General features: G+C 38.8%; 2 protein-coding genes across 2 annotated transcripts in view; both read left to right on the top strand.

Moving 5' to 3' along the window:
- Nucleotides 1-24,606, top strand: part of LOC134657951 (zinc finger protein 501-like) — a 152,380-nt gene that overhangs the window by 6,602 nt on the left and 121,172 nt on the right. The window lies entirely within an intron of this gene.
- The window catches only part of LOC134657902 (myrosinase 1-like), a 29,634-nt gene continuing 29,043 nt past the window's right edge, over nucleotides 24,016-24,606 (top strand). Inside the window, exon 1 of the mRNA XM_063513479.1 lies at nucleotides 24,016-24,057. Coding sequence (XP_063369549.1) covers nucleotides 24,035-24,057 — 23 coding nt within the window. The 5' untranslated portion in view covers nucleotides 24,016-24,034. The remainder of the gene's footprint in view (nucleotides 24,058-24,606) is intronic.

Genomic DNA, 24,606 nt, shown 5'->3' with positions numbered 1-24,606 from the left:
TAATTAACATGCATTACGAGAAAATAAGCAAAAGAAAAAAAAGTAAAAAAAATAAAATCTATACCTGAATGTAGTTGAAATAGGAAAGAATATACTATTGATAAATTTAAAGTCATCTGCGCTGCGCTCCGCCGGTTTGCGCAGGCCTTTAAATTTTTTTTTAGTAAGCTGACAGGCAGTTACAATCTTCAGCTTTCAGATAAATGTTAAATATTAGAAGACACATGTATGTTATTGTCTAAGAGATGTTACATAAGAAATTAGTTTTAATGACTGGTTGAAGGCAGTAGCTGGCTAACTTCACATTAAATGACCCAGTGAAGTTACGGATGCCTGCTCGCACTTACGCCACATTGCGGTCATATCTGTCGTAATAGACGCGTTTTGTTAGAGAGTGAACCTTCTGTAGCTAGTACTATTATCAGAGATCGGCGGGGGTGAGCTATTTTCCTTATAATATGACGTAAGACTTGTCAAATTATAGTAAATAGCTCAACCCCGCCGATCTCTGACTATTATTTATTCTGTGCTATTACAAATCAAAATGTCAGTCCCTGTTACTGCACAGGTTTAATATAGTGTGTGTTGCTCTAGATGACATGCTCCGCACATAGGGGTATTTCACTAAAAAAGCTGGCCATTAGTAGAATGTATCAAAACGTAGAATCCCGGGAAAAGGGTAGCCGAACTCCTTAGTCATATAATTCATAGATACTAGAACAATATTTATTTTTCGCTGCGTGTGGTGGGTATTTATCAAATCGGTGTCATTTAACCGCTCTTACTAAAACACATCTACGAAAGCGGAAATTCGATAATAAATATTACAATTGTTATGCGTTGTTTAGACAACAAATAAGGTGATATTTTAAAATGTCTGTTCGGCAAATGGATTCACCAGGTATGCTTAATTTAATTTGTTTATTATTATTTTCTTACTAAGGGTTAAATACATTTAATATCAAATTTCAGTAAGTACTCTCTTGCACTATGAATTTACGAATTTGACTTGAACTCAAAAGGCCGAAAGTTGTTCTATTGGGCTATATTGGGCTAAATTTGTAGTTCTATTCGACAGGACATTTAATTCTCTAGCAATTTTGTTTAAAATTGGGGTGCCCAGAAGTGCCCATTAACGAATTACGAGAATTTTTACACTGAGGGATATTACCAAACAAAGTTTCTTTTTGCGGTCGGGAAAAATAATTTTCTGATTTATCATGGCAGGTCCTTCTCGCGTGAGAGTAGTGACCAGAGAATACATTTTTCGTATGATGAAAAACTGTAACGAACCCCAATTTCTACAAAAACTTGATGCAGTCATGAATAAAATTACTAGTTCTGCCACATTCCCACAAGACCAGAAAGATAAGTTTCTCCTCTAGTTTGCGAATGTGAAGTGGGAGTTTAAGACTAGGTGGCAAAGGTCTAAAAGAGAAGAAAATAGATTCTTAATGAAGAATAAAGAATGGTTAAGTGGAACATTGGAAATACCGGTCGCTCGTAACACTGTTGCTGGTCGTCCAGAAAAAAAAATTGAAAATTTGTCGGAACGTAGTAAGCGTCGCAAAACGGAGCACCTGCGACAAACTCATGACGCCGTTAACAAAAGCAGAAAAAGATATTAAGAATACCAGGAAACTAAAAATACAGAAAGAATTTAGAGAACAATTGGGACTCGTAGTTGATATTCCTAAACAGGGCTTTGGAACCAGCAACGATGGGAACACCAGCAGACGATTTTTTTCAAATGCAGAGATTTCTTCCAACATCACGGAGATCGATTTAAACTTGATACAGAAGTTTGCTACAATTCTCGAAGTAATATCGAGTGGCCAAAAAATAGATTTAAATAAATTTGAGACATATTGCGACGACACCTCTATGTCCAATTGTATCCTTGGAAGCCAATGACCCCAACCGTGCACAAAATTTTACTGCATGGTCCTGTTGTAATGAAACATGCCCTTCTCCCTATAGGAAATTTGTCCGAAGAGGCAGCCGAGGCCAGAAATAAGCACTTCCGAGAATTTAGGAAGAGCTTTTCAAGGAAGTTCTCGAGAGAGCAGTGCAATTTGGACGTCTTAAATCGGCTGCTACTTACGTCAGATCCGTTTTTGAGCAGCATTAGGCCTAAGCCTCTAAAATCAGCGAAACCATTTAGTCTAGGGACATGATGCTTGGCCCAAACATAGACGCAAACGCGATGTCAGATGACTTATCATCAGATTCAACAGGTGAAAGTGATGAAGGGTCGTCTGATTGATCAGATAGTAGCCGTTTATCAAATAATTAAAACTTGAAGAATGTTTTATTCTGCTATTGACCGGTATATAAAAGATACAACACTACACCAACCGGCAAATGTATAAAAGTTGTATAAAATAAATTAAAATAGCATATTTGGATTCACACAATAGAACTCCTGATACAAATGTACATAAATCATTTTGGCCAGCTTTTCTAGTGAAATACCCCTATGTGCTCCGGTTAAACATGGCGGCCGGAGGGGCGAGCGGGGAGGATGAGCCGCTGTCGAGTGAGTACCTGCTTCATGTACAAGTCACTAGTTCAAGTGGAAATGGAACTACTGTTTGTCAGATATTGTTTACTGTGGCGCTCTAAACGCCTTCAACATTCGCGTCGATAAATTGTTTTATATAATTTGTCAAAGGACTGTCTCATCAAGTGCGGATACTATCATTTGGTACAACCAATGATTTAACAAAAGTCAGCTTTGTCTTATTTATTACTTTAAGGTTTATAATGGTTTGGTTTGGTTGTCACCTAACTCTGGATTGCAAATGTCAAATTTTGACACAGGATTGTTCCGATTCAACGGGAGTTCTACACGACACGTCAAAAGTCGATTGTCGAATAAGGCCCCAGATTTCTCTCTTGGGCTGTAAACCAATTCGAATAATGTCACTATTTACTGCTTGGTCCATCTCAATCACTGATTAACCTTTTAACCACCGTAGTCTGATATATAAGACATACAAAATCGGGCTCATTTCGCCGCTGTCTGATAAATAAGACAAAACTTCGTGTAATTTCGTACCCCCCGGCGACACGAGCTCGCTCGATGACGTATTCTATGGCGGTTAAAAGGTTAAATGTAGTTACAAGGCCCACAGCCGGTAGCTCTATCTCCCCCACGACGCTGGCAGCGTTGCCGCACTGAACTATGAGACCTGGCGGCCTAGCTAAGGTGACGATCGCTTGCGCTTCGCCATCGAATCGTTTTGTCTCTCTCTATTACTCTTCTTCTATTGTGGCATGTTGTCTACGGGGCCTGGTGCACTAGCCGCGATCCGCAGCGAGGATGCGAGGTCTGAGTTGTGGACACAAACCACAAATAGTATGTTTGTTTCAGATGAAGAGCTCCTAATCAAGCCAGACTCGAACGATGATGAGACAAGGGACGAGATGTCGCGTAAGTACCAACTTCAATAGGGTATTTGACTGTATTTCAAATAAATCATTTTACACGATGCATAAAGCACCAGAAGATTAATAAAGAAACGTACAGACAGCAGTTATTTTTAGAATAATTTCTATTTTAAAACCCGTATTAAACTCTAAAGAGTAGGTAATTTGACTGTGACGTCACATGCTAGTGTTTCATATAAATTCCATAGTAGCAAAATCGTTTTGCCAAATGCAAAATTGGCGTAGGCACTAGTTTTTACAAAAACGACTGCTATCTGACCTTCCAACCGATAGGGAAAAGTAGGTCTTATTAGGAATAGTCCGGTTTCCTGACGATGTTTTCTTCACCGTGTGTTACATAAAAATGCCCTGATTCCAGCATTATTATTTTCATAATATACCAAAACCTACCGTGGTAATCCACAATCGCAAATGCGAGTCTTTAATACTATTTCATTTTAAATTCAACTGTACTGTAATGTAAGACACGGCATGAAGTAGAGTTGTTGTTGTAGCGGAGGAGCGGGCGGTCAAGTCGGAGGTGTCGGACGCGGCGAGTGACGAGGACTGCGTGTCGGGTGAGTACTGCCACACCACGACACTACTGCACATAGTACGATACGAGCCACGCTACATTATACTTGTAGGACCCATATTTATTGTGGTCTTGTACCACCCATATATAATTCAGCCTATATACGTCCCACTGCCCACGTCTCGTGCGCGAGTTAGCTTGGGCTATAGACCCCACGTTGGCCCACTGCGGGTTGGAGACTCCACATAAGTATACCTATTAATTTCTTCCCTGATGTATGCAGATTTTCTCGGTATGTACGGAATATGAAACATAAGTTCCAATAAAAATATTGGTATAAGCCAGGATTTGAGCCCGCGACCTCCGGATTGAAAGTCGGGCGTCATATCCTCTCGACCACCACTACCGACCATTTATTTTGACGACAATCCTGAACACAGTCGAAATTGTTGTAATCCGTTTAAATTGTTTTGTTAATGTGTGTTCCAGTGTGTTCGGAGGGCCGCGCCGGGGAACAGCTCGCGATGGCTTGTTCCGTGGTGCTCGAGCGCCTCCGCGGCGACGCGACTGTTCACAGTGGAGACAAACCATACCGCTGCGAACACTGTGGCATGGGTTTCAGAAACAAGACTATTTTAAGAAAACACAGAAAACACACACTCGTCGACCGGACCAAGACCATTTGCTTGTGATTTTTGTAGTTCTACGTTTCAAACCGAATTGCTTGTGATAGAACACGAGAAAAGCGAACATGGTGTCACAAATTTCATGTGTGCTGAATGTGAGTATACAACAAGTTCCAAGAAAAGTTTAGAAATTCATGTAAAGAGTCATTCTTTGGATAACAATTTCAATTGTAGTCACTGTAGTTACAAAAGTTCGTGTAAAAATGATTTACATAAACACCAAATAGTTCACATTGCTGGAGAACCTTTTAAGTGTAGCGACTGTGAGTTCAAGTGCGGTGTTGAATCAAACCTGCGACGTCACCAGAAGACGCACAACCGGAGGAAGCAGAAAGTACTCACTGGAAAACAGCTTTATAAATGTAGTCATTGTGACTACAAGCTCAGATCTGGTTATTTGTTAAAAATACATGAAAGGACACATACTGTCGAAAAGCCTTTTCAGTGTAGCCACTGTGATTACAAATGCAGTCAGAATTCACATTTAAAGAAACACGAGAGGATACACACTGGAGAAAAGCCTTACACATGTACTCATTGCGACTTCAAAACCAGTTGGAAAAACAACTTTTTAGTTCACAAAAGAATACACACCGGAGAAAAGCCATACACATGCAGTTATTGCGACTACAAGTGCAACAATAGTTCAGGTTTAAGAAATCACGAAAGGATACATACTGGCACGAAGCCTTTTCAGTGTAGCCACTGTGATTACAAATGCAGTCAGAATTCACATTTAAAGAAACACGAGAGGATACACACTGGAGAAAAGCCTTACACATGTACTCATTGCGACTTCAAAACCAGTTGGAAAAACAACTTTCTAATTCACAAAAGAATACACACCGGAGAAAAGCCATACACATGCAGTTATTGCGACTACAAGTGCAACAATAGTTCAGGTTTAAGAAATCACGAAAGGATACATACTGGCACGAAGCCTTTTCAGTGTAGCCACTGTGATTACAAATGCACTCAGAACACACGCTTACAACGTCACATAAGAATACACACCGGAGAAAAGCCGTACAAATGTAGTCATTGCGACTACAAGTGCGCTGATAGATCAGGCTTACGATATCATGAAATGACACATACTGGCGAGAAGCCTTTTCAGTGTAGCCTATGTGATTACAAATGCCGTCAAAGTTCACATTTAAAAAGTCACCAGAGGATACACACTGGGGAAAAAGCTTTCAAATGTAAGTAGTGACCGTGATTACAACGTGGTGACAGACAATTTATGAAAGAATTCCATTATGTGTCCATGCAATTTTGCAAATAGCTGAACAATCTATTTTGAACTTTTGGAGAGTAACTAAGAGTTTAAATTTAAAATAATAGTTTATGGCAAAATATCATTTTTGGTACAAGCTTTTATCGCTGACTGTACTTATCTTTCCACAGGCGACACACATCTCATCGACACACTAACAACCCTAAACACAATTAGTTTGCGTTGTTTTATCACAGAGTTCCTATGGCCCCCTCCTGTCTCCATCATCAGATTAGCTCCATGTTATAATAATATTGCATTGTCATCCAATTTACATACGTATGCAAAAATTCAGCTCAAACGGAAATCGGGATATGGGTCAAATGTACAGCTTGGCAAAAGAGAGTAGAAATTAAAAAGTGGCAACACTGTAGTGTCGTCCCGTTTACTTATATATGTTGGTTTGAAAGGGACGACACTACAGTGTTGCCACTTTTTAATTTCTACTCTTTTTTGCCAAGCTGTAGGTTCCATGATTTGACCCGTACTAACTAAACTAATACTCGTACCTATGTACATACAAACAGGGCAAGTTATAAAAGATTGTAATAAAAACAACTGCTTCTAGTTTTCAGTAAGATAATAAGTTTATAAGGTAAGGTGGGGTAAGTCTATCACCGGGATAAGACTGTCACTTGTGTCCCCATACTGCTTGTCTTGCCCCGAGCAAAATAAACTATGTTAGTATTACTCCACCTTACCGTAAGTCATACTCTTATTTAAAATTATGAGAAAGTTTTACCTTCAAAACATAAAAGGCTTAAATTTTCATGCTTCATGGCTGACATTTTTTTTATTATTAAATAATTGGGGCTCTGTCTTTCTAGCCTTTACGTCCCTCTGCCCCGTCCCTGTCCATCGTGTCCATTGACTCTCTATAACAATTTTGTCCATACATCTCTTATTGCACTATGTACTTTGTAATATAATTTACTTTTGCAAGTGGTAGTAGTGTAGTACTTACAGTATATTTGATATTAAGTACACTTTTTTTATTTACAAATTATGCAGGTATCATACTCTTCTGTATCCAACACTATTCGTGTTGGGTATGGTAGACACTGGAGACTTCACTCGCAGGAGTATAATATATTGAAAGTGTCATTCTATGGAACTTGCTAACTATGTAAACAAAACTCACTAGCAAATTGACATTCAGAGACAATTAACTATCACAACACCTCAATTATTGTCACAAACAGTTCCCCGACTCACCGCTATCCTTCAAGCGGTAAAGATGAACCATACACTGTAATAAAAACAAGTAGCAATTAAAAGCATTGTATTATGTGTAGAATTATACGTAACACAGCTCAGGTGAGAAAGCACGTCAAACAAAAATTTTCAATAAGTTTTAAATTTTTATAAGTCAAACTTTATTTTCTTTTCCTTTTGTAAGAATTTAATGTTTTCTGAAATAATCAAATTTCTATAAAGAAAAGTACCTACTCAACAGACTTTCAGTTATTAAATGTATTATTTTCGAATTTAAACTGTTGTGAGACATACTAACATTGAATAATTATTATTTTATTACCATTATTATTTTTACCACATCTTAAAAATGAATCATGTTTACCTACTATTTTAAATTTAAAGTTTGACTTTTGCTTTTCTACTATTTTTCCAATTTTGACCTCAATATTGTTTAGGCACGGAAATCAGCTTTGTTTTTAATATTAATTGTAATTTTAAAATGTATCTTAATTTTAAATTTTTAAGTCTTTCTTCTTGACCTCAATTTTAATTTTAAACGTTTTCCAATTTTAATTCGACATGTAAATAAGCTTTGTTTTAATTTTCGATTATGATTGTATATAATATAATTTTAAGTTTAAGTGTAACTGTATCATGCTAATTTTATTTGACATGTAAATTGGCTTTATGAATAAACGAGTATGAGTACTGTGTGTAAGTGCATTGATTCTATAGTAATTTAAATTGTATTTTTTCTTTTTTACTCGTAATGCATGTTATATGTAAGATGTAATATTTTGAAAATATGTGTTTCGCCGAGTTTGTTGCCGGTCCCATATTGGGATAACCTCCTCCAATTGAGGGGGGATTTAAATCTAATGGCTTCATTCGTTTTCCAATGATTGTAATTTTTTTCTATCTAAAAGTAATTAATGCATGTTAGACACTAAGTAATATTATATGCTAATTAGCACGTAAGGTTTAGCTGTTAGTGCTGATTGATTGTAATAAATAAATTAAATTAAATACAGTGGGAGGATTCCCTCTAATGTTTCTCCTGCCCTGGTGATTCTTTTTCTCCATCTAACCTTACTTTGCGTTACAATATATAAGAGCTCATTTGTAATCGGTCTCCCACATAAAGGCAATCTCAGGCTAACAGCATCTAGGAATGGAGCCCAGGACGGGACAGTTTTTAGCCAATCTGATTAAATTGTCCGATCTAATCAGGCCGTGCGGACGCAAACGCCAATTTGGCTTGCCGATTAGGTATGACCGATAATATGGAGGTGCGGTCGCAAAATAGCAATTTGTAACGCTAGATTTTCGTTTGGAGGCATTTTTATTAATTTAGAGTACAACTAAGGAACAAATCAAATTATTTTATGAAATATTTTTTATTTGTGTGACTTAGTCCACCGGTGGCCGATTGTGGTGGTGGTTCGATTCCCGCCTCGGCCACCGGTGGACTTTGTCACTTTTTCTTTAGTGTATGATATCCACTACAGTTTATAATTTAGAATGCTCAAATATCACCATAAATCTACAATTGGAGATTGACGTCAATTTTATTACTGACTAGCGACCCGCCCCGGCTCCGCACGGGTTAACAAATTATGCATACACCTTCCTCTTGAGTCACTCTATCTATTAAAAAAAACCGCATCATAATCCGTTGCGCACTTTAGATGTTACCAGAGTTATTGATTGTCATCAGTGAATACGATGAGCAGTTATGCAATACAAACAAACTTAATATGTAAAATTACCTACTAAAACCCGTCTCGGGCTGCCCCCGATTCAAAGGCGCCCATCACGCTCGCTGCATTGGATTGCGATGGACAGCCTTTGCATCAGGAAATCCGGAGCTGGGGTCAAGGCCCCTTTCAAACAGGCGACGACCCGGCTCCCGGAGACTTACCCTCAGCGCACCAGCAACCATCTCGATAGCGAGGGGGGACGAACAAATATTTTTTGAAGTGAAAACTTCTTTAGCGGCGCTGTGCACTTTTTGTGATGGGGAAAAAATGTTAAACTCGTAACAGGTGTCACGTGACCGTAAGACGGACACGTGGCCTGATCGAAAAACTTACTTCAATGTCATTGAGTTTTTCTTTATTGATTTAAATGCCATCTAGTGAGTTTCCCTCTAACTGGTATCAATATAACTCGAGTACTAACAGTGATGTGCTTAGGGGTTTCAAGTAATACGACGAAATAACGCTAGATGGCGTTAACCTCAATTATACATAGTGCTGCAGACATTTTGCAATAGTGATTGAGTTTTCACTTCTGCCGGCACTCCCTGAGTGCAGCCCTTTTTTTTGTTTTGGAAGGTTTAACTAAAACATTTTTAATGGTCTTATATTACAACATATTTATTAGTCTTATATTACAAGTAATATGGACCCTCTAAGGGCACAGCAATTTAGTCTTATACACAACTAGCGACCCGCCACGGCTTCGCACAGATTAACAAATTATACATAAACGTTCCTCTTGAATAACTGTCTATTAAAAAAACCGCATCAATCTCCGTTGCGTAGTTTTAAAGATCTAAGCATACATACATACAGACAGATAGGGAAGCGACTTTGTTTTATACTATGTAGTGATTTAAACGGAAGGCATGATTTTTAAAACCACCACGAACCATCTGAGTTAACCGGCTTAATTATCTTAATGTTACTTATGACAGCTTAAAGAAGGATCTTTCGTTCCTATAAATTAAATAAAAAGCTCGTGAGTAAATCTTCTGTCTTCGTAGGTTTTTATGGCTTTGCCCTCGTGTGTACTGTTTGGTGTCTTTTTAAATTTGATTTCCGACTGCATTTGTAATCACAGTGGCTACACTGAAAAGGCGTCTCGCCAGTATGTGTCTTTTCATGTTTTCGTAAGTTTGACCTATCATTGCACTTGTAGTCGCAATAATTACATGTGTACGGCTTCTCCCTGGTGTGTATCTTCTGGTGTGCTAGCAAGTGTTCTTTCCGCCTACACGTGTATTCGCAATTGCTACATTTAAATGGCTTTGCCCCAGTGTGTATCATCTGATGTTTTAGCAAATGTTCTTTCCGCCTGCATTCGTATTCGCAATTTTACATTTAAATGGCTTTGCCCTCGTGTGTATTATCTGGTGTCTTTTTAAATGTGATTTCTGAGTGAACTTGTAATCACAGTAGCTACACTGAAAAGGCTTCTCGCCAGTATGTGACCTTTCATGTCTTCGTAAGTTTGAGCTATCACTGCACTTGAAGTTGCAATTACTACATGCATACGGCTTTGCCCCAGTGTGTATCATCTGATGTATTAGCAAATGTTCTTTCCGCCTACACGTGTATTCGCAATTGCTACATTTAAATGGCTTTGCCCCAGTGTGTATCATCTGATGTTTTAGCAAATGTTCTTTCCGCCTGCATTCGTATTCGCAATTATTACATTTAAATGGCTTTGCCCTCGTGTGTATTATCTGGTGTCTTTTTAAATGTGATTTCTGAGTGAACTTGTAATCACAGTAGCTACACTGAAAAGGCTTCTCGCCAGTATGTGACCTTTCATGTCTTCGTAAGTTTGAGCTATCACTGCACTTGAAGTTGCAATTACTACATGCATACGGCTTTGCCCCAGTGTGTATCATCTGATGTATTAGCAATTGTTGTCTCTGCCTGCATTTGTATTCGCAATCGCTACATTTAAATGGCTTTTCCCCAGTGTGTATCATCAGATGCATTTTTAAATATGATTTCCGACTGAATTTGTACTCACAGTAGCTACATGTGAAAGGCTTCTTGCCAGTATGTATGATCTGTTGTGTTCTCTGATTGCATTTGAAATCGTCGCTATATTTCAAAGGATTTTCACCAATGTGTATTGATTGGTGTTTGTGTATATCACCTAGATCACCACCATTATTGATTGGTGTTTGCGTAAAACACGCACTTGTGTATTTACAGTGACTACTGTTAAAATTATTCTCAACGGAGTAACGCTTGAAATGAGCCTCTAAACTTTTCTTGAAACTTGTTGTATACTCACATTCAGCACACATGAAATTTGTAACACCGTGTTCGCTTTTCTCGTGTTCGATTACAAGCAATTTGGTTTGAAAAGTAGAACTACAAAAATCACAAGCAAACTGTTTTGGTCTGGCCAACAAGTGTGTGTATTCTATGTGTTTACTTAAAATAGTTTTTTTTCCGAAATGCTTGCCACAGTGCTCGCAGCTGTATGGTTTGTCTCCACTGTGAACAGTCGCGTCGCCGCGGAGGCGCTCGAGCACCACGGAACAAGCCATCGCGAGCTGTTCCCCGGCGCGGGCGGCGCTGCCCTCCGAACACACTGGAACACAAATAAACAATGCATTTGCCTCGATATAAAAATATCCGTAAATTAGCTTGTTTTCCCTAAAACCACATTTGAGATCATTTATGCCAAGAATACGCCTTTCCTATTCAAGTTGGTATACATGATATACATCGTATACAACCATGGCTATCCTCTGAATATCATTATGAATGTATAGTAGCAGGAAGGAGAAGAGCAGGACAACATGACAGCACTAACCCGCCGCTGACGAGTCGCAGTCACTCATCACATCACCCGTCTCCGACTTGACGAAAGGATCTTCATCTGGAACAATTAACATAAACATAATTTATTTAAAAACACATAATTCGTGATTACATTCATATCGTCGAATACATTTAACGGCGCCAGTTTTTTGGTCATCGTAAAATGTTGAAATACATTAAAAAAATACCTCTACTACTACTATGTAACAAGAACATACATACAGTATAATATCATATGATATATCATATCAAAAAATGAACTGACCCATGAGTTCCCTGCTCTTCTCTTCGCCAATCTCTGACTGCTCCACCAGTATGGGCTCCTCGTCTGAAGCAAAACTTAATTATATAATATAAACCACAGAACAAACACCACTTTACGAACAGAATTCGGGGATTGAAGTCCCTGACTTCTGAGCTAGGTAAAACCTGTGTTACAGAAGTCAATGTCCCCTCCCAGACACTAGAAACTCGATCCCAGTGCGCCCTCACGAACGGCAAAGAGGGTTCACAGACAAGACAGCCTCTAGACTGAGCATAGTAACGCTACACCCTCTGCCACAAATATACGGTAGTTTTACTCCATCTTCGAGTCAGTGTCTTTGTGTGACGTCGGTGTCTTTGAACTGACCAATCACGGCACGGGACTCGCTCACCTCGTCCCCCGCACCCCAGTATTTTTGGCAGCATCGGTTTCATGAAATAATTGCTCTAAACTCCGTCTAGAGGATTCCTAGTCTATGAGAGGGTTAAACGCCGGAGTGGGCTTACAAGGAAGAACTCACATAACACATCAAAAACAGAGTTGTCGTCCGCACCATCATCAACCTGCTCAGATTCGACCGCAGGCTCCGCTGAAAAACACAAGAAATTTTATTTAATAATAAAAACACCAGAAAAACCAAATAAGAAAATTATACTGCTAGTTCTTCAAGTAGAGACACACCACTGACAGACAGACAGCACATGTTTAGTAATGTTAATGCCCCAAATCATTACATAGTATAAAACAAAGTCGCTTCCCATTGTCTGTCTGTCCTGATGTATACTTAGATCTTTAACACTACGGAACGAATTTTGATGCGGTTTTTTTAAATAGATAGAATGATTCAAGAGGAAGGTTTATGTATAATTTGTTAACCCGTGCAAAGCCGGGGCGGGTCCCTAATAAATAAATAAAATAAGGTATCATGGTGTCACCCTTGAGGTTTGGAACCCTAAAAAATAATTCATAAACTGAAGCAACCCTGAAGCACTGAACTTAATGAAGAGTAACATTACTGCTGTTACTATTCAAATATGTAGTTTCTTTATTATAAGATTAAAAGGACTCCACAGAGAAAGCACGGGGTCTTATCTTATCTTATTATTTTCGGGGGCCCTTACGGATACACTTCGACCCATAGGGATCTTTTGTGCAATTACCCCCTGGAGAAGATCCGTCAGCTACTCAAGAGCTCTTCCCACCATATCCATGTGTCGGATGATGGAGCTCATGGGTAGCGTTTTAAAGTCCTTTGGTTCCAGATATCCTGCTCCAAAGTCCTTCATTCTTTGTCTGGCTAGGGCGTGACATTCACACATTAAGTGTTTCACTGTCTCTTCCTCTTCGCCACACATACGACAATCGGTGTTGTCAGAATGTCCCATCTTGGTCAGAATTCCCTTGACCCCGTAATGACCAGTGAACACCCCCGTTATGATTTGGAGTTGTCTTTTGCTAAGTTTCCAAAGCTTTTTGCTCCAGCCGGAGTCTACTCCTTGCATGAAGAGCTTTGCATGCTTTAGACCCGTCAGACTGTTCCATTCTTCCTGATGTTTGGTCTTGGCATGGTCTTTAATAGCCGTTGTGATGATTCCCTGTGAGAGCCCCACGAATGGTTCCGGACCTATAAAGTTACTTTCAGATCCGGTTCTGGCAAGTTCATCTGCATTTTCATTGCCTATGAATCCCTCGTGCCCTGGGATCCATACCAGTTGCACTCTGTTTTGCCTTCCAAGCTGGTTCAGAGCTTGGACGCCATTATATACCAGTCTAGAGTCCACTCTGTGCGATTCAAGCGCTTTGAGTGCCGCCTGACTGTCGCTGAGTATATAGATATTCTTCCCTTGGGTTTGCCTAACTATATAAGCACGGGGTCTATCTCGGGCACTGTATGGGATAAAATTTAGAAGTAGTAGTAGTAAAATACTTTATTGTACAAAAAGAAACATAAAACATGAAAGGACACACATCATTCGTACAAAGGCGAACTTATCCCTTCCAGGGATCTCTTCCAGTTAACCCTCGAGCAATTGAGTAAATAATGAGTAACACACTAATTAACATAATATATGTTGTTACCAACTGTAATCATCATACTTTCTTCTTTAGAGTTCATTGACTTCCTATAAAAATGCGATATACCTGGAAAATAACTCATTTATTGCATAATAAGTGTTATAAAATGAATATAAAACTAAAATTAAGTACAACTAATACTAAAGCTAAAAAATTAAAAACACCTATCAAAGTTTTGGGCCTTTGGTAAGGAGCCCATCACGCAGGCAGCGTTCCCGCGCTGGATTGCTATGGCCAATCTTTGCGCGAGAAAGCTGCCTGCGCGAGGGTCACCTGTGGCCTGCCTTAGGCGTTTGCTGAGCGCCTTGTGGAGCCCCCGAGCCCCCCTACCCTACGTACCTAGTGTCTCGACGCCAAAGGCTACAAATTCGTAGTGTGCGCCGAGACAACTATATTTATTCGCCTTGAAGCGTTCTCGGGCGTCAGCCGCCGCCCCGGCCTGTTTGCTGGTGGCTGAAATGTAGGACGCCACCAGCGTATCTGCGCAGGTGGCGTCCCACACCAGCGCGCGGCCCATCCGTCAGGGGATCAACGACATCCCGTCGGGGCGCTTGCCATCATCCCTTGCGATCTGGGGCTCCAGAGCTGCAGGGACGTCGGCGCTGACGAGCGCTCTCCTCAGGATGTCGTTGAGGGCGGCATGACGGGATAGGCGGCCGGCGCCCGATATACCTAGTCTTTTTAGTAATTCAATGTAAAATGAATGATAGAATTTGTACGGAAAGAGAAGAGTCGTGGAATGTATTGGGCCCCATACAATTCATGACTCTTCTCTTTCCGCACAGACTGTATCTTAAATATCTTCTAATTGACTTGTGGTAAACCATATATTGGGTGTTGCAGAGTGATTTTCCAAATACAAGTATTAATATAGATCTTTTTTTTTCGAAACACCAAACATGATTATATATACATGAATGTTCAAGCTGACCTTTAACAAGCAGTGCCTGCAGCTCGGCCTGGCTGCGCTGCACTTGCAGCTTGAAGTCGCTCGCGTCTCGCAGGCGGCACACACACATAGAGCAAATGCCGCACGAGCCCGAACCGCCCACCACCAGCTGCAAGTTAAATAGTCAAATCGACATATTCGCTAGTTTCAGGCCTGTCTTACTCCGCGATTTCGTCGCGTTGCAACAAGTACATCCATCCTACACCAATTTTTAGGGTTCCGTAGCCAAATGGCAAAAAACGGAACCCTTATAGATTCGTCATGTCTGTCTGTCTGTCTGTCCGTCTGTCCGTCTGTCCGTCTGTCTGTCCGTCCGTATGTCACAGCCACTTTTCTCCGAAACTATAAGAACTATACTGTTGAAACTTGGTAAGTAAATGTATTCTGTTAACCGCATTAAGATTTTCACACAAAAATAGAAAAAAAACAATAAATTTTTGGGGTTCCCCATACTTCGAACTGAAACTCAAAAAAATTTTTTTCATCAAACCCATACGTGTGGGGTATCTATGGATAGCTCTTCAAAAATGATATTGAGGTTTCTAATATCATTTTTTTCTAAACTGAATAGTTTGCGCGAGAGACACTTCCAAAGTGGTAAAATGTGTGTCCCCCCCCCTGTAACTTCTAAAATAAGAGAATGATAAAACTAAAAAAAATATATGATGTACATTACCATGTAAACTTCCACCGAAAATTGGTTTGAACGAGATCTAGTAAGTAGTTTTTTTTTAATACGTCATAAATCGCCTAAATACGGAACCCTTCATGAGCGAGTCCGACTCGCACTTGGCCGCTTTTGTGGCTAGCCATAAGCTGCGCGTGGCGCTTGCGCCACCTAGCGGTCATATCTGACCTAATCGTAACAGACGCGTTTTGTTAGAGAGTTAATCTTCTGTCCTAGTACTATTATTTATTCTGCGCTAGTATTAAAGACCATGCAGTCCTAACACTGTTCCTAATTAAAACATGTATGTTTAAATTATGATTGAGCTACACTAACAAGAATGTCGTACTTACAGTTATGTCTAAGCTCTCTTTGATCATGTCGGCATATATCTCCGTTTTGCCGAGATGTGTGTACGGCGTCGTCAGGTCCTTGTCAGGGGGACACCGTAGGCAGCAGCGACACGAATGCATCACGTCCATCACGGCAACCACTATGTTGTTTTTGTGTATTCGCCAATATCCACAAGCCTTTGTCTAACAAACTCACACAACAGGAATGTCTATATGAAACAAAAATTTAACTAGCAGAAAGTTTTATTCCAATTACTCTACACCTACAGTGATGGAGCCACGAACGGGTAGTATCCAAAATAAGTAAAACAAAATGAATCGTCCTTTCGTTTCGTGGTTGTTTTGATTACAAGTAATGAAGCATGAAGCTAACATCAAATCTCAAAAATTAAATAGACAAATTTGACAGATACCCCAGACATGGACTTGACACATAGATTTAGTATTACATAGATGAGCTATACGTGTGAGCCCGTGAGAGACAGAGCATAAAACACTTTTTAACATTCCTTAAGATCGGTTTTCCTAGGATAGCGGTGCCGATGCCGTCATATAGCGGCCGTCTCCATACTAAATAATACGGCTAAATATGGATGTCGTAGTATTTGTATGGAGACGGCCGCCATATGACGGCACCGCTATCGGAGGAAACTAAAGCTTTACAACATACTAAAAACAACCTACATAATTTGGTCGGGTAAACCCATGAAGTTATATTTTTTAAACTGGAGCGAGTTGTCACTTTTTTTGCCATACTAATTTGAACCTTATCACTGAGACAGAAAGTTGTTCGTACCAGACTAGAGAAAACGGTCCACTTGAGATAGAAAAACCCGAGCCCTGTGTCTCACTCGCACATGTTGCCAATGTTAAAAAGATACCATTGTGGTAGAAATTATATCATTAAACTACTGAATTTAATTACCTTCTTATACAATTTTAGTGTTATATTCAGATTACAGTTCTGATATATTTTAAGTAATTTGTAAATAATTATGATGCCAATATTATTAATTGATTAAACCAAGCGCATACACAGCAAAAAAAACCTAAATTTTAGTATGGTAGGATTTGTAGTAACTTTAAATATTAATTGGTATCCCCAACTTGATGACATTTCTTCAAAACACGTGAATGCGAAATTTCTTAAATATTGTGAAGAAATGTTATGTTAAAGGTTGTTGGAGTGAAATAATTGCTAATTGTGGAATATTGTTTCACAAGAAAGCCACAATTATTACATTTTACTATAAAAATACAAGACAACATTGTCAAACTCATTAGGGTGACTATGATGTCGGCACGTTGTGAATCGGTCTCACAGAATTCTTATTATTAACGTAGGTAATGTAAAAGTAAGTTTAACTTAATAGGTATGTCTTTATTTCGGCATGTTTAATTTAAGATTTGTTATAGAATACCTAATTGAAGGGATGTTTACAAAAACAACATAACTGATTAGAGCGGTTGTCATTTTTTTTAAGAACATGTTAATCGTTTCAGGTGTCAACCAGTGTAGTCAGTTATGTTGTTTTTGTAAACATCCCTTCAATTGCCAAAATTAAAAACCAACGTGCTTAACTCCTTAAACATTACAGACTCTCATTTATACATAATATTTTGTTACGGAAAAGGTGTGTCAAACTGTTTATATATATGCAATCGATTCTTTATAGGTAGGACACATTTCCGTCAATAGAAAAAAGGCACCAACTTTAAAAAAAACGTCATATTTGCTAAACAGATCTTCAATGACGCTTACACTTAAAAAAAGCTGAAGTGGACAAAAGGGAAGCCTACCTTTATGAACATACCATGAGTGAGTGCTAAAGAGGCCGACTACAAATGAAAGAAAAAACCCGACTACTTAAAATTTCACTTTATTTAGAAAATGTCACACCCTACTGATATATTTCATGTTATCCTAATATCCCACATACAGATGTCTTATGGTCACCCTAATTAGAACGAGATGCAGGGCTCTAGTTTGACTTCTCATGTGGACACAATTTTTGGTCAATGTACTCGATCCAGTTTATTAACTCTAAATCCGTGGGTAAACCATACTAATTTTATGGAAGGGAATTTAAAAAAATGTGAGACTGTGACAAGGACAAACAATAATGTCCTATATATTATTGAGACTTGTCAGTATCTTCTTAGTATAGTCCGTCAACCAAATCTTGTCAGTAGCAATGTAAAGCAAACTAAAGTAGGGCAACACTCAAAGAGCAGTATTGCGTTAAGAAAAGCAGCAATGTACATCGAACCAACAGATTTTTTTTTCCTTTGAGCGCGCCCTGCGTACGTCAATTCAAATTGTCACTCGCGGTTTATTGAAAAAAATTGAAACATTGACGGGCAATTTAAAAGCGATGTTAAAACAATGTTAATTAAAATGATGAACAAATTTGAAGATATCAAAAACAACTGCTTATATTCTCTTTGTTCCCTATCTATGTCTTCTAAGTTTACTAAAATAAAATCATATCAAAATGCAGATAATTAGATAGTGCATATATTTGTTATTTACAATATAATATGCCACTTGTTAATGTAAATTAGTGTATTGTTCTGGATGAATATGACATACCTGTGTAATTTTTTTGATTGGTATATATTGTACAATATACATATTAAAAATAAAACAACTGATATTTAGGTGTTTATTTAATTTAAAGGTAAATAAGATAAGGGTCACTTTTCGACTTGGTTGCGTTGTACACGTACATAAACCGCCATAGGTAAGTATTGTCTGAAAAGATACTACCTACTACGAACGCCTTATATTGGGCAAGATTTAATCCTGCAACAAACATTTATAGATTAGGTAGATATTGCGAAAGAACGGCGATATAATAATGGCTCTTAATACTGTTTAAAAGGTTTACCTTTGTAAATAGTCACAACTGATTGCTGAAAATATTTGACATGTGGGCCTATGGACGGTTTCCAGGACACAATTTATGGTCTTGTTGGATAGATTTAGGCATACGTTTTAATTTTATTTATGCCTTTTAACCCTAAAACAAAAAAACTGAACATAATCTTAAAAGTTCGAAAGAGTTCTTCCAATACTTGTCATAACCTCAATTTTTAGTAATGTTTACCATCAACGAGCATGATTGTACATTGTAGGCCCCTTAGCTTTGCTTAATCTTATTTAATGTATTGGTATTTAATGGTGACAGCAGAAATATCTCTTGAAACAGAAACGATTCAGAATGAAAACCAAATGAAAACAAATAAGGTGACGGCTGTCATTCACGATCCACATTCCACAGATAAAACACAGATGACACGCGTTTTGGAATTATTTGAACACAGTGTTGCTAACCCGCGATTTTTCAAATTTGCCGCCTTTTACTACTGACAAGATTTGGTTGACGGACTTTAGTTTGTGAGACTTGTCGAGGCTTGCAACGCATGCAAACCAGGCTTAAAACCGTAAAACATTTAATGGAAGGTCTGTGGAGCCCATAGGTCATTGCATACTTTTCTTATCTGTAGCTAGTGAGATCTGTCAAAATGTTTGAACTTTGAGGTCACTACCATCTATGTTGAGGTCATTTTGATTGTTTTGAGGTATGTTTTAGGTTAGGTGTCAGGTTAGAAGTTTGTTTTCTGTATTTGAGTTCTTTAGGATAGTATAGTAGTCAAGTAAATCAATTGTCGTACCTACGGCAGATACTACAGCTATAGTGCGCAACATGTCACTAGAGACAGCACATATTAAGGAGGCAGATGCGGTGTGTGTGAAGACGGAGCCCGGAGAGGTGTGTGTGAAGACGGAGCCCGGAGAGGTGTGTGTGAAGGAGGAGCGAGAGTGCGAGGACAGCGCCTGGCAAGGAGTGAGCGCGGCGGCCGCGTGGGCCGGACTGTACACCAACCATGAGGTCAAGGACGAGCTCGTGCTGGGCCCCGAGGAGTGGCACCGCCCTCGAGGTTTTCAAGGTCTGTATATGACAAAATCCTTTAACTTTTGATAAGTACTTGAGACGTTTGTTGGACCTAAATACCGAAAATTATCAATGATTTTAATCAAAGTTAGATCAAAAGTGTATTTTTATGAAAAGATCATTGAGCTCAAGTGCTTCTGGAAATTGATTTTAACCTCCTAAGATCCTGAGTAATTTTTGCAGTTTTTAATTGGAACATTCTTTTATTCCATAAATATAGTTAAAAATTCGATTGGTGTCCTTGAGTTTCGTTTCGTTTTAGTGTCAAAAGCGATGTCGCGTAAGTATATTATACTTAAGTCATTAATTGTGCACCTGTCATCACTTGCTAGGAACTGCTATCGAAGCCTAGGCTTCGGCACTGAAACTGGTCTATAACTCCTTGGTTAGAAGTAATTTGGAGGCTTCGTCAGTCGTGTCGTGGCACCCACACAAGCCTTATTACTCAAAAAAGTTCAAAAAGCTTTTTTAAGATTCTTGTACAAGAAATTGTACGGATATTACCCGTCTCTGTACCCAACCAAATACTTGTTAGGGACCCTCGGTTATAACTCATTAGAGGTCAGGCGGAACTTTTCTTTATTGACTTTATTGTCAGACTGTCCAGAGCTGGTGAGCAGTCTAGTATGACTGTTTGTCCCTGACGTTCCCAGGATAGCTCTCAGGCCCCGCCGACGCGACTTATTGGCAGTGCCAGCGGCTCGCACCGTGTCGTGTAGGAACTCGCCACTTCTTCGTGCTCTCACACTGTCTAATGCGCTCCTGACATGTATTTGCGTGGCGATGGATGGCTGTGTGCAGTGAATGTCTGAGGTTTTGTGAGAGGATGGATAATAGTTGTTCAACTGTAATATATTAGGTCTATAAATGTATAATACTATAACTTAAATGTAACTGAGTTTCATGGCGCATTAGTTGTACACTGTAATGTCATGTAAACGTGTTTTCAATAAAATAAATAATTGTACACGAGAACAGAGTTACAAGCAAAAGACGTGATTTTGTAGGTGGTTAAAGGCTCCACTATAGGTATACGTAAAATGCGCATTTTGTCACCAAATGGGCCTTCTTTAATGGAAGGTGAAATGTAGTATATCAAATATATCAATGGCTTATTCAGTTTGTTTTAAATGTTTTCAATATGTCTATATTATTGTCTATGTGGATTTTTTGTTGATGCAATATGTTAATTTTTAAATTGTTCATTTTCGTTCCAGTGTGTTCGGACGCCGGCAGCGCCCGCGCCGGGGAACAGCTCGCGATGGCTTGTTCCGTGGTGCTCGAGCGCCTCCGCGGCGACGCGACTGTTCACAGTGGAGACAAACCATACGGCTGCGAACACTGTGGCAAACATTTCAGAAACAAGACTATTTTAAGAAAACACATTCAACACACACACTCGACCAGGCAAAAAAATATTGCTTGTGATTTTTGTAGTTCTACATTCCAAACTGAATCGCTTGTATTAGAGCACGAAAAAAGCGAACATGGTGTCACAAATTTCATGTGTGCTGAATGTGAGTATGCAACGATTTGCAAGCGAAATTTGCGAGCTCATTTAAAAACTCACACTATAAACAACCTGTTTAATTGTACTCACTGCAGTTACAAAAGTACGTTTCTAAGTGATTTACACAAACACCAAGCGATACACAAGAATATACGTACTGGAGAAAAGCCTTTTCATCAATGCAGTTACTGCGACTACAAGGCTCGTAAAAAAGTTAACCTAGAACGTCACATAAGAATACACATTGGCGAGAAACTTTATACATGTAAATACTGCGATCGCAAATTCAATCAGAAATCATTATTAAAAACACACGGGATGATACATACTGGGGCAAAACCATTTAAATGTAGCAATTGCGACTACAGGTGCAGGCGGAAAGATCACTTGCTAAAACACCAGAGGATACACACCGGAGAAAAGCCGTACACTTGTAGTCATTGCGACTACAGGTCCAGTACTTGGTTTAACTTACGAAGACACGAAACGACGCATACTGGCGAGAGGCGTTTTACATGTAATCACTGTGATTTCAAAACTTCTCTCAAACAAAACTTAAAATCACACATAAGAATACACACCGGAGAAAAGCCCTACAAATGTACTCATTGCGGCTACCAATGCAGTGATCGTTCTATGTTACGAAGACACGAAACGATACATACTGGCGAGAAACCCGTGAAGCCTTTTTCATGTAGCCACTGTGAATACAAAACGAGTAAAAAATCACACTTACGATCACACCAGATGATACATACTGGGGCGAAGCCATTTAAGTGTAGCGATTGCGACTACAGATGCAGGCGAAAACAACACTTAGTATCACACCAGAGGATACACACCAAAGAGAAGTCATACACATGAAGTCATTGCGACTACAAGTGCAGTTTTAGGTCAAGATTACGAATAGGTACATGAATTGACACATACTGGTGGGCAGTATTTTCAATGTAGCTACTGTGATTACAAATGCACTGCGATAGCACACTTAGAAACACACCAGATGATACATACCGGGGCGAAGTCGTTTGAATGCAGTGATTGCGACTTCAGGTGCAGTCCGAAACAGAATCTACGAGTTCACCAAAGAATACACACCTGAGAGAAGCCATACTTATGTTAAATACTGCATACATTTTTAAGATTTTTCAAAAATTCGTTTATTCTCGCCCAGGAATCGAACTGACTTAAAATTTAACAAATACTTATTTAATAATGTTACAAATGTGTGTTGCTAATGTTTCTTGGAGAAATATTAACATTAACATGATCTGCAAAAAAAAAACATGATCTGTATTGACTAGTGGAATGTGTTTTTTTAAATTTTAGTCGGTTCAATTCTCAGGCGAGCCTAAGCGAATTAAAAAATATGTATATCCCGCCTATCCCGGTCCTGCGTCTCGGTTGTGCCGGCCTGGGGTTTCCGCGTAGGCACCCTAGATCCAGGATCGTCCTGTATACCTATCCGTCTTCATCCCCCTTACCCTTTGGGGATCCCGAGTATCCCAAATCGCGTGTAGCGTAGGGATCGCGTACCGTAGTGACTAGCCGAGTCACCCCGCGCCGTCTTAGCCTAGGATACCTAGACTTAAGCCCTAAATAGTTTAGATTCAATAAACCGGCATAAAAGCCCGTCGATTTGCATTTTGCATCTGTGTTTCTATTAGCTACCCTGTACCCCTCTCTCCTCTGAGCTAACTAGGAAACCCTGGTTCCTGTCTGGAACTGGGGAGTTGTATGAGGCCACGCCCTATATAAATTTAATGCAGTTATGTTTCTTAAAAAAAAATGCTTAGTTTAAGCATTTTACTTAAACTAAGCATTATTTTATTTTTTTGAGCTTTATTTCAAATTTTAACGCACTTTTCCCTCCAGGCCCATTAATTTTTTCCAGCCTGTATAAATTCAGTCTAATTGTAATTATACGTTCTACTAACACACCTAATATAAGTTATTACTAACGCAATATGGATGTATTTATCCGAATTAAATACTTTCATTTCATAAAAAAACATGATTTCGGCATTATTTATAATTTTTAAAGTCTGGTCATAGTATTTGATTTCGAGGTACTATGACACTTGATTATTACAAAAGGAAGAAACTAGCAGTCACCATCTTGTTTTTTGAAGTGAAAACTTCTTTAGCGGCGTTGGGCACTTTTTGAGGTGGGGAAAAAATGATAAACTCGAGACAGCGTAAGGCGATCACGTGACCGTAAGGCGATCACGTGACCGTACGGTTTAGATGGCATTTAAATCAATAAAGAAAAACTCAATGACATTACATGAAAAAGGTTCTAATCTTGTACGGGCTGAAATACGAGGATCTCACAGTTACATTCTAACTTTATATCACTCAAATATAATTCAATAAAGCTACATCTTGATGACATCGCTAATAAAAGTGAACTCTACGTCACGGCACCTGCGTCAAGCTCCGTGCATTTTAACTCATTAATAAATCATAACAATAACATTATGCACCTAGATACGGAGTTGTCTAAGCATTTAAGTTTAAAGTCTCAATATCGCAATAACGGTTCAGTCGCTCGTAAGATGTGTCTCCTAGCGGTTGCGGGGTAAGTGACCGAAAGAAATAACAATAACAACTTATATATAATAGGTAGGTATATAGGTAGCGCAAATAGCATCCTGAGATTCCTGAGAATGATAGCAGAGAGGTGGGATTCGGATATTCTCCGCCGATATACCGACCTTAACCTGAATTAATATTTTGAAGGATATTGATTTCTGCAAAATATTATTAGTTTTAGCAATATGTGAAAAAAGCTTTTGAATAAAACGAGGATAAACCGATTTCTCGTTCCTTTTCTTATTTTTTATTGTAAAAAAAAAAAATCTGTTTATTTTCAATCAAGAGGTTAGTTGTACAATCAATCTCAGTTACAATCTCTATATTTGGAGATTATTTAAACTAAGCTTAGCCTTAATTATATGTAAACTTATATTGTTTATTGTTATTCGAATATGTCGTCAGAAAATGTCGAATATTCGAATACCTAATATTTGCAATCCCTAGTGGCTCCCTATAATAAATTAATTTATAATGAACTGCTATTTGACGCGCGAGGTAGGAGGTATAGTTTTAAAGTATGTACCTATACCTA

This window comes from Cydia amplana, chromosome 21 (genome assembly GCF_948474715.1).
Source record: "Cydia amplana chromosome 21, ilCydAmpl1.1, whole genome shotgun sequence".
Lineage (NCBI taxonomy): Eukaryota > Metazoa > Arthropoda > Insecta > Lepidoptera > Tortricidae > Cydia > Cydia amplana.
This window is presented reverse-complemented; position numbering and strand designations above follow the sequence as displayed.